The sequence below is a fragment of the Oncorhynchus kisutch genome, linkage group LG19, assembly GCF_002021735.2.
Source record: "Oncorhynchus kisutch isolate 150728-3 linkage group LG19, Okis_V2, whole genome shotgun sequence".
NCBI classification, from domain to species: Eukaryota; Metazoa; Chordata; class Actinopteri; order Salmoniformes; family Salmonidae; genus Oncorhynchus; species Oncorhynchus kisutch.
In genome coordinates, this window is record NC_034192.2 from 56,991,674 (window position 1) to 57,008,067 (window position 16,394).

Below are 16,394 nucleotides of genomic sequence, written 5' to 3' on the forward strand. Positions count from 1 at the left end.
TCTAGACCCTACTGTATAATGACCTGAAATTTAGAGCTGTGTTCTAGACCCTACTGTATAATGACCTGAAAGTTAGAGCTGTGTTCTAGACCCTACTGTAATAATGACCTGATACTTAAGAGCTGTGTTCTAGACCCTACTGTATAATGACCTGATACTTAAGAGCTGTGTTCTAGACCCTACTGTGCCATAATCTGATGCTAGGAGCTGTGTTCTAGACCCTACTGTGTCATAATCTGATGCTAGGAGCTGTGTTCTAGACCCTACTGTATAATGACCTGATACTTAGAGCTGTGTTCTAGACCCTACTGTGTCATGACCTGATACTTAGAGCTGTGTTCTAGACCCTACTGTGTCATGACCTGATACTTAGAGCTGTGTTCTAGACCCTACTGTATAATGACCTGAAACTTAGAGCTGTGTTCTAGACCCTACTGTCGGCGCCAGAGACTGTAATGTTCTTTGCTTCACGGAAACGTGGCTCACCGGAGAGACGCTATCCGAAGTGGTGCAGCCAACGGGTTTCTCCACGCATCGCGCGGACAGAAACAAACATCTTTCTGGTAAGAAGAGGGGTGGGGGCGTATGCCTTATGGCCAACGTGACATGGTGTGATGAAAGAAACATACAGGAACTCAAATCCTTCTGTTCCCCTGATTTAGAATTCCTCACAATCAAATGTAGACCGTATCTGCCAAGAGAATTCTCTTCGATTATAATCACAGCCGTATATATCCCCCCCCAAGCAGACACATCGATGGCTCTGAACGAACTTTATTTAACTCTCTGCAAACTGGAAACAATTTATCTGGAGGCTGCATTCATTGTAGCTGGGGATTTTAACAAGGCTAATCTGAAAACAAGACTCCCTAAATTTTATCAGCATATCGATTGCACAACCAGGGGTGGAAAGACCTTGGATCATTGTTACTCTAACTTCCGCGACGCATATAAGGCCCTGCCCCGCCCCCCTTTCGGAAAAGCTGACCACGACTCCATTTTGTTGATCCCTGCCTACAGACAGAAACTAAAACAAGAGGCTCCCACGCTGAGGTCTGTCCAACGCTGGTCCGACCAAGCTGACTCCACACTCCAAGACTGCTTCCATCACGTGGACTGGGAGATGTTTCGTATTGCGTCAGATAACAACATTGACGAATACGCTGATTCGGTGTGCGAGTTCATTAGAACGTGCGTTGAAGATGTCGTTCCCATAGCAACGATTAAAACATTCCCTAACCAGAAACAGTGGATTGATGGCAGCATTCGTGTGAAACTGAAAGCGCGAACCACTGCTTTTAATCAGGGCAAGGTGTCTGGTAACATGACCGAATACAAACAGTGCAGCTATTCCCTCCGCAAGGCTATCAAACAAGCTAAGCGCCAGTACAGAGACAAAGTAGAATCTCAATTCAACGGCTCAGACACAAGAGGTATGTGGCAGGGTCTACAGTCAATCACGGACTACAGGAAGAAATCCAGCCCAGTCACGGACCAGGATGTCTTGCTCCCAGGCAGACTAAATAACTTTTTTGCCCGCTTTGAGGACAATACTGTGCCACTGACACGGCCTGCAACGAAAACATGCGGTCTCTCCTTCACTGCAGCCGAGGTGAGTAAGACATTTAAACGTGTTAACCCTCGCAAGGCTGCAGGCCCAGGCGGCATCCCCAGCCGCGCCCTCAGAGCATGCGCAGACCAGCTGGCCGGTGTGTTCACGGACATATTCAATCAATCCCTATACCAGTCTGCTGTTCCCACATGCTTCAAGAGGGCCACCATTGTTCCTGTTCCCAAGAAAGCTAAGGTAACTGAGCTAAACGACTACCGCCCCGTAGCACTCACATCCGTCATCATGAAGTGCTTTGAGAGACTAGTCAAGGACCATATCACCTCCACCCTACCTGACACCCTAGACCCACTCCAATTTGCTTACCGCCCAAATAGGTCCACAGACGATGCAATCTCAACCACACTGCACACTGCCCTAACCCATCTGGACAAGAGGAATACCTATGTGAGAATGCTGTTCATCGACTACAGCTCGGCATTCAACACCATAGTACCCTCCAAGCTCGTCATCAAGCTCGAGACCCTGGGTCTCGACCCCGCCCTGTGCAACTGGGTACTGGACTTCCTGACGGGCCGCCCCCAGGTGGTGAGGGTAGGCAACAACATCTCCACCCCTCTGATCCTCAACACTGGGGCTCCACAAGGGTGCGTTCTGAGCCCTCTCCTGTACTCCCTGTTTACCCACGACTGCGTGGCCACGCACGCCTCCAACTCAATCATCAAGTTTGCGGACGACACAACAGTGGTAGGCTTGATTACCAACAACGACGAGACGGCCTACAGGGAGGAGGTGAGGGCCCTCTGAGTGTGGTGTCAGGAAAATAACCTCACACTCAACGTCAACAAAACTAAGGAGATGATTGTGGACTTCAGGAAACAGCAGAGGGAACACCCCCCTATCCACATCGATGGAACAGTAGTGGAGAGGGTAGCAAGTTTTAAGTTCCTTGGCATACACATCACAGACAAACTGAATTGGTCCACTCACACAGACAGCATCGTGAAGAAGGCGCAGCAGCGCCTCTTCAACCTCAGGAGGCTGAAGAAATTCGGCTTGTCACCAAAAGCACTCACAAACTTCTACAGATGCACAATCGAGAGCATCCTGGCGGGGTGTATCACCGCCTGGTATGGCAACTGCACCGCCCTCAACCGTAAGGCTATCCAGAGGGTAGTGAGGTCTGCACAACGCATCACCGGGGGCAAACTACCTGCCCTCCAGGACACCTACACCACCCGATGCTACAGGAAGGCCATAAAGATCATCAAGGACATCAACCACCCGAGCCACTGCCTGTTCACCCCGCTGTCATCCAGAAGGCGAGGTCAGTACAGGTGCATCAAAGCTGGGACCGAGAGACTGAAAAACAGCTTCTATCTCAAGGCCATCAGACTGTTAAACAGCCACCACTAACATTGAGTGGCTGCTGCCAACACACTGTCAATGACACTGACTCAACTCCAGCCACTTTAATAATGGGAATTGATGGGAAATTATGTAAATATATCACTAGCCACTTTAAACAATGCTACCTTATATAATGTTACTTACCCTACATTATTCATCTCATATGCATATGTATATACTGTACTCTATATCATCGACTGCATCATTATGTAATACATGTATCACTAGCCACTTTGTTTACATACTCATCTCATATGTTATACTGTACTCTATCATCTACTGTATCTTGCCTATGCTGCTTTGTACCATCACTCATTCATATATCCTTATGTACATATTCCTTATCCCCTTACACTGTGTATAAGACAGTAGTTTTTTTGGAATTGTTAGTTAGATTACTTGTTCGTTATTACTGCATTGTCGGAACTAGAAGCACAAGCATTTCGCTACACTCGCATTAACATCTGCTAACCATGTGTATGTGACAAATAAAATTTGATTTGATTTAAGCTCTGTTCCATTTGGTTAGTCAATAATAAGTCACATTACAATGTATCCTGCAGGCTTCAGCCACACCTACAGGTTCACCCACTTTGAACCCACAAGCTCACAATCTGCAGAAGCAGAGAACACCTCACAGGAAATAGCACAATATCCCTATTTAACTATAACAATTTTATTTAGCATAGTTTAAAATCATTTCATTGTTCTTTTATACAAATAGACTTTGATATACAATGATCAAAAATATAAACACACCATGTAAAGTGTTGGTCCCACGTTTCATAAGCTGAAATAAAAGATCCCAAAAAGCATATTTCTTTCAAATGTTGTGCACAAATGTGTTTACATCCCTGTTGGTGAGCATTTCTCATATCCACCTGACAGGTGTGACCTATCAAGAAGCTGATTAAACAGCATTATCATTACAAAGGTGCACCTTGTGCTGGGGGCAATAAAAGGCTACTCTAAAATGTGCAGTTTTTTCACAACACTACTCTACAGATGTCTCATGTTTTAAAGGAAGTTTCAATTGCCATGGTGACTGCAGGAATGTCCACCAGAGCTGTTGCCATAGAATGAATTGTTAAATTTCTCTACCATAAGCCGCTTCCAACGTCATTTTAGAGAATTTAGCAGTACATCCAACCAGCCTCACAACCCCACGACGTATGGCGTCGTGTGGGCCAACGGTTTGCTGATGACAACATTGTGGACAGAGTGCCCCATGGTGGCGGTGGGGTTATGGTATGGGCAGGCATTAGCTACAGACAACGAACACAATTTCCTTTTATTGAATTTGAATGCATAGAGATAGCGTGAAACCATTTTTTTATGATATCTTTGACCAACAGATGCATATCTGTATTCCCAGTCATGTGAAATCCATATATTAGGGACTAATTCATTAATTTAAATTGACTGATTTCCTTAAATGAATTGTACCTCAGTGTAATCCCCAAAAATTGTTGCATAAATGCATTTATATTTTTGTTCAGAATATATGAAATGACAAAAATTCTACAAAAAAATCAAGTTCCCAGTGTATTATAGAGTACCCCACACATACACACCAGCCTTGTATTATAGAGTACCCCACACATACACACCAGCCTTGTATTATAGAGTACCCCACACATACACACTAGCCTTGTATTATAGAGTACCCCACACATACACACCAGCCTTGTATTATAGAGTACCCCACACATACACACCAGCCTACACCATTATTTCCCAAACTCGGTCCCGGGGACCCCAAGAGGTGCACATTTGGGTTTTTGTCCTAGCACTACACAGCTGATTCATCAAGCTTTGAGTATTTGAATTAGCTGCGTAGTGCTAGGACAAAAACCAAACATTAACCTCTTGGGGGCCGCAGGAGTTCTGAAAACACTGGCCTACACACACACAGCTAGCTGTAAGACCGCAGACAAAAAAGCCACAGGTGTGTGTTCTGTTTAGACAGTAAATATCAGGACACGGTAGCACAACAAGCAACCCATAGCATTTACACTGACAGACATGCTTTCATTCTCTTAAACACTCTAAACAGTCTCAGCAATATGTTCAACCAACATCTGTTTCCACGAAGCCCTGAAGGATCTCCACATGACAGAATAAAAACTCCCTCTAGAACTTGAGGTGGAGTGGTATGTTTCTTCCACACACAGATTTTTTTTCTCAAACAATAATTTGCATCTCTCTCCCTACCTAGGAGTGAACTCCCATGATTGGTTACTGTTAAGTTTATATTCAAAATACCAGCTGAACACCTGAATATATAGATTTTTTTTAAAAGATTATATAAAATAGGAATGAGTTTTAATTGCTCCCTTGGTTTTATTCTTTAATACTCTGAGTGAGTCACAAATGGTACCCTATTACTTACTTGATGCACTAAAAAGGCAGTAGGGTGCCATTTGTGATGCACATGTAAATAGGTCTGACCCTGTACATTTTCAGCATGATACCCTATCAAATGTCCAGACTATACTGCCCATGTTTCATTTACTTAATCAAATATGCCAAAATAAATGTGCAATCTTAGCCCTATTTCCTGTTGTAGTTATTGTCAGTTATCACAACCAGTAATCAAACCCCAGCCTCCATTTACCAGCATTATATAATTTGTAGCATTCTAGAGGCAAACGCTAAGGGCTGTGAACACAAGTTCACACCACAACACCCACAACACTGCTCTGATGTCAGTTATGGGACTACATCCGTCTTAGAGTAGACCGAGGGGAGAAACATTGTGTCAAAAAGTGGTTTCATGGAACTTTGATTAAGAAGCTTTGGTTCTTCTGAGAGGATGTAACGTGGAGTTTAATCAACTCTAGTATCTCTCTCTCACACACAGCTACTCAACAGTTATGGCATCTAAAGCAAATAATCAATAAGGTAGATACAATAAACGTCAGATATCTTACAATAAGGCACATTAAAATGTAATTGGCATAAATAACTAGAACCGACAATCTGATATGTTCATCATTCCACCATTCCTGTCAGCATTAAATCATACAAACTCACAACATTCATCCAACCAATCCATTCATTGATTTTAAAATGTCTGCACACAAACCCATTGCTTTGGCCCTTGCATCATACTTGGATTAGGCTAATATCCATTTGAAGGGACATTAAGAAGGTAAACTGGACACCTAGCTAAAGCAGAGAACAGTACAGAACAAGATGCCCAAAACATATAGGCCATTTCCAGGTGTGTTTTCAACAGTCCTGGATGGATAGCCTGAATAACCGACTGGAGAGGCTGTGATTGAGGTAATGATTAACCTCTTACTAAGGCAGAGCTCATCTCTCCAGCTCTATCAGCCAACATGGCATATTAACAAGCATCTTAAATGGCAAGGGATCATACGAAACAAAACAGACCGATGATTTACGCAGAAGCATCTTTGGAACATTGCAACAAAAGAATCAAGTGATAACACTAACACAGGTTTGAGCGGACTGGGAGGAGTGAGGCTATCTGCACCCTGTTGGAATAGTCAACTTGGTGATGATAGAATTAGAAGTGGATTCAACTCTGAGGACAAGGAATAGAGCCAGGGTACTCAGCTCTGACCCGACAAAGGTCCGAACAACTGGTTCTGTTCTACCTTGTAATTAATTGCACACACCAAGTGTCCCAGGTCTAAATCAGTCCCTGATTAGAGGAGAATCATCCACCTGGTGTCCCAGGTCTAAATCAGTCCCTGATTAGAGGAGAATCATCCACCTGGTGTCCCAGGTCTAAATCAGTCCCTGATTAGAGGGGAATCATCCACCTGGTGTCCCAGGTCTAAATCAGTCCCTGATTAGAGGAGAATCATCCACCTGGTGTCCCAGGTCTAAATCAGTCCCTGATTAGAGGGGAATTAGGGGGAAAAAGCAGTGGAACTGACTGAGTTCCAGATTAGAGGGGAATTAGGGGGGAAAAGCAGTGGAACTGACTGAGTTCCAGATTAGAGGGGAATTAGGGGGGAAAAGCAGTGGAACTGACTGAGTCCCTGATTAGAGGGGAATTAGGGGGAAAAAGCAGTGGAACTGACTGAGTTCCAGATTAGAGGGGAATTAGGGGGAAAAAGCAGTGGAACTGACTGAGTTCCAGATTAGAGGGGAATTAGGGGGAAAAAGCAGTGGAACTGACTGAGTTCCAGATTAGAGGGGAATTAGGGGGAAAAAGCAGTGGAACTGACTGAGTTCCAGATTTGATTTTGTGAGGCTGGAGGAAGGAGAGAAGTGAGCTGAATCAAGAGTCTTTAAAGGCAAAGGGGTCGAGAGGCAAAGGGACCGAGATGCAGAGGGGGCCGAGAGGCAGAGGGGGCCGAGAGGCAGAGGGGGCCGAGAGGCCTGGGGGCTGAGTCCATCTCCTCCAACAAACTCAACCTTGCGCCGTCATTGTCTCTCCCTCCTTCTCCCCATCTGTGTCCCTCCATTACAACAGTACACACTTTTTGGCATTCTTTTTGGTAACGGGATACAACACGGCCCGTACTGCCTCGCTGAACACTTCCCTGACCCCTTCCTGCGTCAGAGCAGAGCACTCCATGTACTTCACCGCTCCTATCTGCTTAGCCATGCTGTTCCCCTGTTGCTGTGTGGTGGGAGCTAAACCCTGCTCCTTCAGCTTCTTCACCGTCTCCCCATCACTCCTCAGGTCCCTCTTTGTCCCCACTAGGAGGATGGGCACGCTGGGGCAGTGGTGAGACACCTCCGGGTGCCACTTGTGGCGGACGTTGGCGTGGGAGGAAGGACTCCCGATGGAGAAACAGATGACGAAGACGTTGGATTGGGGGTAGGACAGAGTGCGGAGGCGGTCGTACTCCTCTTGTCCGGCTGTGTCCCACAGGTTGAGGCTGATGATGCGGCCATCAACCGTCATCTGTGACAAACACACAAGTGTGTAAACATTTGTGTAAAACATATGTGTAATATATACACACACACACACACACACACACACACACACACACACACACACACACACACACACACACACACACACACACACACACACACACACCTGGGCGCTGTAGTTGTCGAACACGGTGGGGATGTACTCCTCAGGGAAAGCGTTTGTGGTGTAGGAGATGAGGAGGCATGTTTTACCCACGGCACCGTCCCCCACCACTACACACTTTACGTTCTGCATTCTGTCTCCTGTCCTGTTGCCTTCCTAACACCGACCTACCACACGGGCTGCAGACGCTGGGCAGAAAGAGGATGGGGGGAGAGAAAGTGAGGAGAGCAGGAAAGAGAGGGAGAGAGAATAGAAGTAGAAGCGGAGTAAATGTCTGATTGATTGTTACTGCGGGACAGTTTTAGTTTCCTCTAACCTTTGTCTCAAAATCAAAGTCCACCGGCTGGAGCCTGCCGGCGAAACAGAAATCAGCAGCAGAGCACTGACTGAACTTTGTTTTCATTACTTATCTAACTTTTGCTCAAGTCTTCTTAATTAGCAAGGTACCAGTTAAGTACAAGGATTTACCTATGATAAAGTGTAACGCCTGAGTAAATTAGACAACAATAAAATTGCTATCCTAGGTCGTCAACTTTTGGGCGTACCCATAAGTTACTAGCCAGCCAGCTAGATGGAAAGCTAAGGAACTAGCATGTGGAATTCCTCGAAGTTTCTACTTCCTAAACACAATAAGTAACTAACAGCCACAATTAGCTCAGTGTTAGTATACATACAAGTATAACAATGGCTTGCAAGAATTATCTATATTCAAAAAAGTTGTTTCTCTTACCACCTCTCGACTAGAGCGAAACTTTTTAGCAGTGTACAGTCAATCACAACTGCATCCGGGGACCTTTCTTAAACGCCCACCACGTTCTATGTTGATTAAGGCATCATGGTAGTTGTCGTTTTCCTTCTTCTTACTTAGAGCTGATAAGTCAATCGGACGCTAGATGGCACTATAAACCATAATGCTTTATAAATAACGATTTCACCCAGAAAATAACCTTGCTCGTTATCTTAAACATGTCTTACACTAAACATGCACATTCAAATTTTGGTATATATTTGATTGTTTTAAAAAACCGGTATGTATAGATCTCAAATCAACAACTAAATCAACCGTAGTCAGACCATGCCAAAATGTAAGCCTACAGTCAACAGAAGTCATTGGGCAGCCAAGCATGACTCATCACAAAATGATACGGAACAAAAATGTTAACACAACATTTAACAATTTAAAAGATTTTACTGAGGTACAGTTCATATAAGGAAATCAGTCAACTGAAATGAATAAATTAGGCCCGAATCTATGAATTTCACATGACTGTTAACTGTTAACACAGATAGGAATCTGTTGATCACAGATACCTTGAAAAAAAGCAGGAGCTTGGATCAAAACACCAGTCAGTATCTGGTGTGACCACCATTTGCCTCATGCAGTGCGAAACATCTCCGAGTTGATCAGGCTGTTGATTGTGGCCTGTGGAATGTTGTCCCACTCTTCAATGGCTGTGCGAAGTTGCTGGATTTTGGCGGGAACTGGGACACGCTGTCATACACATCGATCCAGAGCATCCCAAACTGGCACAATGGGTGACATGTATGCAAGCCATGGAAGAACTGAGACATTTTCAGTTTCCAGGAATTGTGTACAGATCCTTGCGACATGGGGCCGTGCATTATCATGCTGAAACACAAGGTGATGCTGGTGGATGACTGGCACGACAATGGGCCTCAGGATCTCGTCACGGTATCTCTGTGCATTCAAATTGCCATCCATAAAATGCAATTGTGTTCATTGTCCTTAGCTTATGCCTGCCCATACCATAACCCCACCGCCACCATGGGGCACTCTATTCACAACGTTGGCATCAGCAATCCGCTCACCCACACAACATCATACATGTGGCCTGCAGTTGTGAGGCCGGTTGGACGTACTGCCAAATTTTCTAAATCAATGTTGGAGGAGGCTTATGGTAGAGAAATTCAAATTAAATTATCTGGCAACAGCTTTGGTGAACATTCCTGCAATCAGCATGCCAAATGCACGCTCCCTCAAAACTTGAGATATATGTGGCATTGTGTAGTAGAGAGGCCTTTTATTGCCCCCCAGCACAAGGTGCACCTGTGTAATGATCATGCTGTTTAATCAGCTCCTTGATATGCCACACCTGTCAGGTGGATGGATTATATTGGCAAAGAAGAAATGTTCACTAACAGGGATGTAAACACATTTTTGCACTAAAGTTAAGAGAAATAAGCTTTTTGTGTGTATGGAAAATGTCTGGGATATTTTATTTCAGCTCATGAAACCAACACTTTACATGTTGCGTTTATATTTTATTCTGATTGATCATTTTAAATCCAGTATTGGACGGGTGCTGCACCCTGACTGACTACTCTTTTAAGCTCTTTTATGCACTTTCACTGTTTTAACTTCCATTCATTGTTACATATTGCTCAATGGGGCGGCAGGGTAGCCTAGTGGTTAGAGCGTTGGACTAGTAACCGGAAGGTTGCGAGTTCAAGCTGACAAGGTACAAATCTGTTGTTCTGCCCCTGAACAGGCAGTTAACCCACTGTTCCTAGGCCATCATTGAAAATAAGAATTTGTTCTTAACTGACTTGCCTAGTTAAATAAAGGTACATTTTAAATAAAAAAATTTAACGTATGTTGCTCTCTTGATCAGGGCTCGCTTGAAAAAGAGATGTACATCTCAGTGTGACTGACACCGACTAACATGCCTTCACTGTTTACGTTTAACTTAACGGTAGGGTACATTGGCCAGTCCTGTTCAGAAACTTTGTAGAGCAACATCTGCATTGAAGTCCATGTATGTTTGTTGACAGTGACAGAGCGGTTGTGAGTAACTCTTCATCACAAGCAGACAAGGAATAGGAAGGGAAGCCATTTTAGAATACTTTACACTATTTCAGTCGGACCTACTCTGGCAGAGCGGGGCAGACTGGGACCCGAAATCGGTCCTGGCATTTCTAACACACCGGCCCATTTCTTTCCTTAAGGCCCCCAAACCGGCCCATTTTATTCTTCAAAGCTTCCACACCCAACTATTAGCCAGATAATTATTGTTTTGCGCATAAAAAAAATACATGAAACAAGCCCACTGGGCTGAAAATGGACCAGCCCACCCCCACTGGCAGACTCATCAATGAAGTCACATCTCCCGTCTATACACTGATCAAGGTAAAGCAATGGATACGTCCAAAATGACACCCTTTTCCCTATATAGCACACTGCCCTGGTCAAAAGTAGTGCACTATAAAGGGAATACAGTAGGGTGTAATTTGGGACACAGAGAGTGGTTAAGAGGTCAGTGCTGACCAACCACCAGACAACCAGGGGAGACAAAGAGGCGCCAGTTTGTTGCTCTGCCCTCCAGGAGGTTCTGGCATCATCCGTGTCACTGTGGCCTGTAAACAGAGCTCTCCCACTGGACTCTTACACCCACACCCTTCTCACCCCAATTCTCCAAGGAGATTCTCTAGGACGCCTGCAGTGTCACCATGGCAACGGTTACAGGCCTGAGGAGGACTGTGTCAAGACATGGAGAGGAGGAGAGAAAAGGAGAGAAGATGAGGGGCAGTGGAGAGAGGGAGAGAAAAGGAGATGGAAAAGAGGACAATGGTGTGTTAGTAGAGCAGGACAGCTTTGTCTCTGGAGGAGGAAGTAGTCTCATGATGCTGATAACGAGCCAGCAGCTTGGTTAGTAGAGCAGGACAGCTTTGTCTCTGGAGGAGGAAGTAGTCTCATGATGCTGATAACGAGTCAGCAGCTTGGTTAGTAGAGCAGGACAGCTTTGTCTCTGAAGGAGGAAGTAGTCTCATGATGCTGATAACGAGTCAGCAGCTTGGTTAGTAGAGCAGGACAGCTTTGTCTCTGAAGGAGGAAGTAGTCTCATGATGCTGATAACGAGTCAGCAGCTTGGTTAGTAGAGCAGGACAGCTTTGTCTCTGGAGGAGGAAGTAGTCTCATGATGCTGATAACGAGTCAGCAGCTTGGTTAGTAGAGCAGGACAGCTTTGTCTCTGAAGGAGGAAGTAGTCTCATGATGCTGATAACGAGTCAGCAGCTTGGTTAGTAGAGCAGGACAGCTTTGTCTCTGAAGGAGGAAGTAGTCTCATGATGCTGATAACGAGTCAGCAGCTTGGTTAGTAGAGCAGGACAGCTTTGTCTCTGGAGGAGGAAGTAGTCTCATGATGCTGATTACGAGCCAGCAGCTTGGTTAGTAGAGCAGGACAGCTTTGTCTCTGAAGGAGGAAGTAGTCTCATGATGCTGATTACGAGCCAGCAGCTTGGTTAGTAGAGCAGGACAGCTTTGTCTCTGAAGGAGGAAGTAGTCTCATGATGCTGATTACGAGCCAGCAGCTTGGTTAGTAGAGCAGGACAGCTTTGTCTCTGGAGGAGGAAGTAGTCTCATGATGCTGATAACGAGTCAGCAGCTTGATTAGTAGAGCAGGACAGCTTTGTCTCTGGAGGAGGAAGTAGTCTCATGATGCTGATAACGAGCCAGCAGCTTGGTTAGTAGAGCCGGACAGCTTTGTCTCTGGAGGAGGAAGTAGTCTCATGATGCTGATAACGAGCCAGCAGCTTGGTTTGTAGAGCAGGACAGCTTTGTCTCTGGAGGAGGAAGTAGTCTCATGATGCTGATAACGAGCCAGCAGCTTGGTGATCAAGACAGTTCTCTAGTCTAAAATACTGTGACCAATGTCAGGCTATTCACTATATAGTTCACATAGGTTTCTGATGAAAAGTAGTGCACTATATAGGGAACAGGGTGCATCGGGAGGGTCACAGCAGTACGTGACAGATGCCTGGGGGAACTCAGACTGTGGAGGATAGTAACTGCAATAAAAAACGAATAAGCAGAGCTGTGCATTGAAGAACACCTGCCTTCGACTTCTCTGTCGTCTTTAAACAGAAAGTCCTTTAGTGACGTCATTTCTAAAACAAACAACCACACCCCGAGTCTGATTAGCAACTTTATTTTATATGTTATTTACAAATACACACATTGTTGCCATGGATAACAATTCATGCCGTTCATTTTAAGATCGTTTTGATATAAACAGCAGCAGAATATTACAGTGAGTATCCTAGCAACTTAAAGTGTGTCAGAATGAAGAGCACATTCAAGATGAGGATAACCAATAAAATCGCTCAATTACCAATAATCAATTCGATATCATACCGATTGATTGCTGATTGGGCAAATCGATAGCCCAAGGTGAGAAAACAACAAAAGTGAAATTCCATCTATTCAATCTGAGTTTGGTCCATGCATCTAATGAAACAGCACAACAGGTGTAGAAATACAGTTCTAAAGAATGGCCGCTCAAAACAGAGGGAAATTATTCCCTACATAGTGCACTCATTTGGACCAGGGCTGTTTGGGGGCCCTGGTCAAAGGTTGTGCACTATATGGGGAATAGGGTGCAATTTGGGATGCAGGTAAAGTTAAATAAAATAACCTTTGAAGACGAACACGCCATTTTCAACATACAACATGCAACCTAAAAAGACTGGTCGATGAGAGTGATCTGTTGGAAGACCAAGGCACAGAGGAGGCCACAGTGGCAAATTATTCTAAACAAATGATTTTCTTGAACAACAAATGAGGCACCCATTTCAGTAGCTTAACAAAGTCCAGGTTGGGTGTGAGGTGGTTAGAGTATCTCCTTGAAGTGCCCTGTTGCATGGACAGGACACTAGTGGATGGAGGTAGAGTGTAGAACAGAAGACAATTCTATCTACAGTGACAGTACACCTACTGTCCATTTGCAAAACATAGTAAATGTAGAGTGATGTAGTGGCAGCCATTTTGTTCGAGTTGCAGTTCTTTGTCATCTTCCTGCCAGACAAGAGCGAGTATGGCAGGTACTTTGTACGTCCTTAATTGCACTTTACAATAAGACAGACCCAAGTGAAAACACCCCATTGATTCTGGACAAGCTCAATAGTCTGCATGGACCAGTAACTGCTTACCCCTCCAGAACAGAGAGGTCTGGTACAATTCACCAAGTCATTTATTGATACCCACATACATGTACCGTGGACACAAACATAAACACACCGAGGCATGTGGACAGAAGACTGAAAAAGTGGTATGATCTCCCACGATCACTTCCACATGGGCGAGGAGGCAGGACGGGCCATTTTAGGTCCAGGTATCCGTGTTGCTGTGGGGGTTTTGCAGGCAGGGACAGCAGCTCTAGAGGGATCTGTGCTGGGGCTCGTCTTGGTTGTTTTAGTCCTGGACGCTGCTGTAACAGCTGTACGGATGGTTTTAGCTGTAGCCGAGGAGGGGCTGTGTGTGGAGCGGGGCTGAGAGGAGTGTTGGGTCTCAGAGTTGGAGGTGGGGGCAAGACGTTTGGTGACCCTGAGAGGAGAGCCTCTGACAAAGGCTGGCTGGGTGGTAGCTGTACTACTATTGGTGCTGGTGCTAGAAGTCCTCTCCCTCTCTGGTCCAAGCCCCAGCCCAGCTCTCTCTGATGCCCGGCGGGTCAAGGTGGGTTTCCCTGGGGTCTGCTGCTGGTTCTCACCCACAGCCTGGCTCCTCTCACTCCTGGTGCTACCGCGACGCTTCACCTCTGTCTGGGTAGTAGTAGGGCGTGTGATGGGGGAGGAGCGTACGGAGGCGCTGGGTATGGACGGGGACACAAGATGAGTGGAACGTGGTGTAGTCTGTAAATTAGGATTTGGAACGGGGCCGGTGGGTGTCTGTGTCTCCGGTTTGGTAATAAAACGCACCCTATGGATAGCAGTATTGTTCGGTAGACCTGCACGGGGTACCAAGCCCCGCTTAGCCCCACCTCGGACAACAGGAGACTTCCCCCCGCCCCGAGAGTCCTCTTTCCCCATTGGAGACCCAGAACCAGCCCCTGGAGTCTCCGCCTGCTTCGCTTTCCTCCACTTGGAGCAGAGGCTGGGTGGGGCTCTGGAGAGTGTTGTGGTAGGGGTGGGAGGAGGGGATAGGTTGTCGTAGGAACGCAGACCTCGGACCAGGGTGTGGCACTCAAGGGTTTCGCCCACACATGGGTATGACCGGTCCCTCTCCCTGTCAGGGCTGGAGACCTCTGGGCATTCCTGTGCCCGCTGTGGGCTAAGTTCTGGTAGGCTCGGAGGCAGCCAGCTCTGTTCCACAGATTCGGTTTCCCTCTGCTGGGTTGGTCCGCCCTCAGGTGAAAGCCTCAGCTCCAAGGCACCACCACGTCCTGGTGTGGTCTCATTGGCTCCCTTAGCCTCCTGGGATTGTGATTGGACACCGTCTGGGCTGGCGGTGGCCATGGATGTTTCTGATTGGCTCTCGAAGGGCTGCTGAGTGACCTGAGATACCGTTGACCCTGTTAGCTGAGCGAGGTCAGGGTCCTGATGCGCTGCGTCTCTGACTGAGGTGTCTGCGTGTTTCGCCTGAGAAACAGGGGTAGGGTCAGTCCCCTCTAGGTCATACCTGTGTCTAAGACCAATGGTATTTCTTCTCACACTGGGGATGGCAGTAGTGGTAGTGGAGGAGTGTCTATAAGGACTGGCCATAGACTTAGTGGTCAGTACACACGGGTCAGGGACGGCATCGTGAGTTTGAGTCACTCGAGCCGTTGGTGCATGTTGGCTATCAATGACGTTTTTAAATATTCCATGTTGGGTTTGGGTGACATAGGCAATAGTGTCCTGCCTGTTTTGGGGGAATTTGAATCTATGTCCACACTGGGTTTGAATGATGTTAGAAGTCAGTTCATGTTGCGGTTCTGAGACTTGAGTCTGAGTTGTCCCTTCATGATTTGGTCCCTTAGTCTCCAGGACTTGTTGGTGCTGACGGACCAGGGGCTCTGTCTTGGTCTCGGTCCCCAGGGATGGTCCCTCCTGGTTGGGGTAGGTGGGGCAGGGTAGCCCTGGAGAGGTCTGGAGGTTGGAGGAGCTAAGGTGGAGTTGGGGGGATGTGTTTCTAACCAAACCCGGGGATGTCTGGATAGGAACGGAGGTGTAGTTCTGGAGGTGGTGGGAGTTCCTGCGGTTCTCCTGGGTTCTAAGGCTGCGCCGGCTCCAGGTGTGGCTCAGATTCTCAAGGGTTTTCTCTAGGTCATTCTGGTTCTCCTGGGTTCCCGGTGGGGACACCCGACCCGTAGCCACAGCCAGGTCCAGGCCTGTACACACGGCCACGGAGCGACGCTTCTCCACCATCTCACGCTCCCTCCGTTTCTGCTCCTTCTGTTCCCGCTCAGCGTTTTCCTGAGAGGGAACAGGACGAGTTCAATGAGTTTCAGGTAAAAGAAGAAACAACAAGTATACATTTATCAGCACAGCATCTACGCTTCTATCTTCTGTCTACATCTACGGTATCCATCCCACTCATCCATCCCACTACCTCATATTGCTGTCATGAGGAGGGTCCTCAATATCTTCCCAAGTTGCAAAGTCGGAAGCCCA

At 46.4% G+C, this 16,394-nt stretch overlaps 2 protein-coding genes across 2 annotated transcripts in view; both read right to left on the bottom strand.

Annotated features, from left to right (window-relative positions):
* Nucleotides 1-3,636: 3,636 nt before the first annotated feature.
* Nucleotides 3,637-8,852, bottom strand: LOC109865003 (rho-related GTP-binding protein RhoG). The gene is made up of 3 exons (XM_031797924.1): nt 8,740-8,852; nt 8,013-8,197; nt 3,637-7,871 (listed from the first exon to the last, which is right to left on the bottom strand). The coding sequence occupies exons 2-3, from the start codon at nt 8,139-8,141 to the stop codon at nt 7,425-7,427; spliced, it is 576 nt and encodes a 191-aa protein (XP_031653784.1). The 5' UTR covers nt 8,142-8,197; nt 8,740-8,852; the 3' UTR covers nt 3,637-7,424.
* A 4,086-nt stretch (nt 8,853-12,938) lies between these two features.
* The window catches only part of LOC109864410 (FH2 domain-containing protein 1-like), a 59,323-nt gene continuing 55,867 nt past the window's right edge, over nt 12,939-16,394 (bottom strand). Inside the window, exon 12 of the mRNA XM_031798012.1 lies at nt 12,939-16,196. Within this exon, the coding sequence (XP_031653872.1) occupies nt 14,091-16,196 (2,106 nt within the window). The 3' untranslated portion in view covers nt 12,939-14,090. The remainder of the gene's footprint in view (nt 16,197-16,394) is intronic.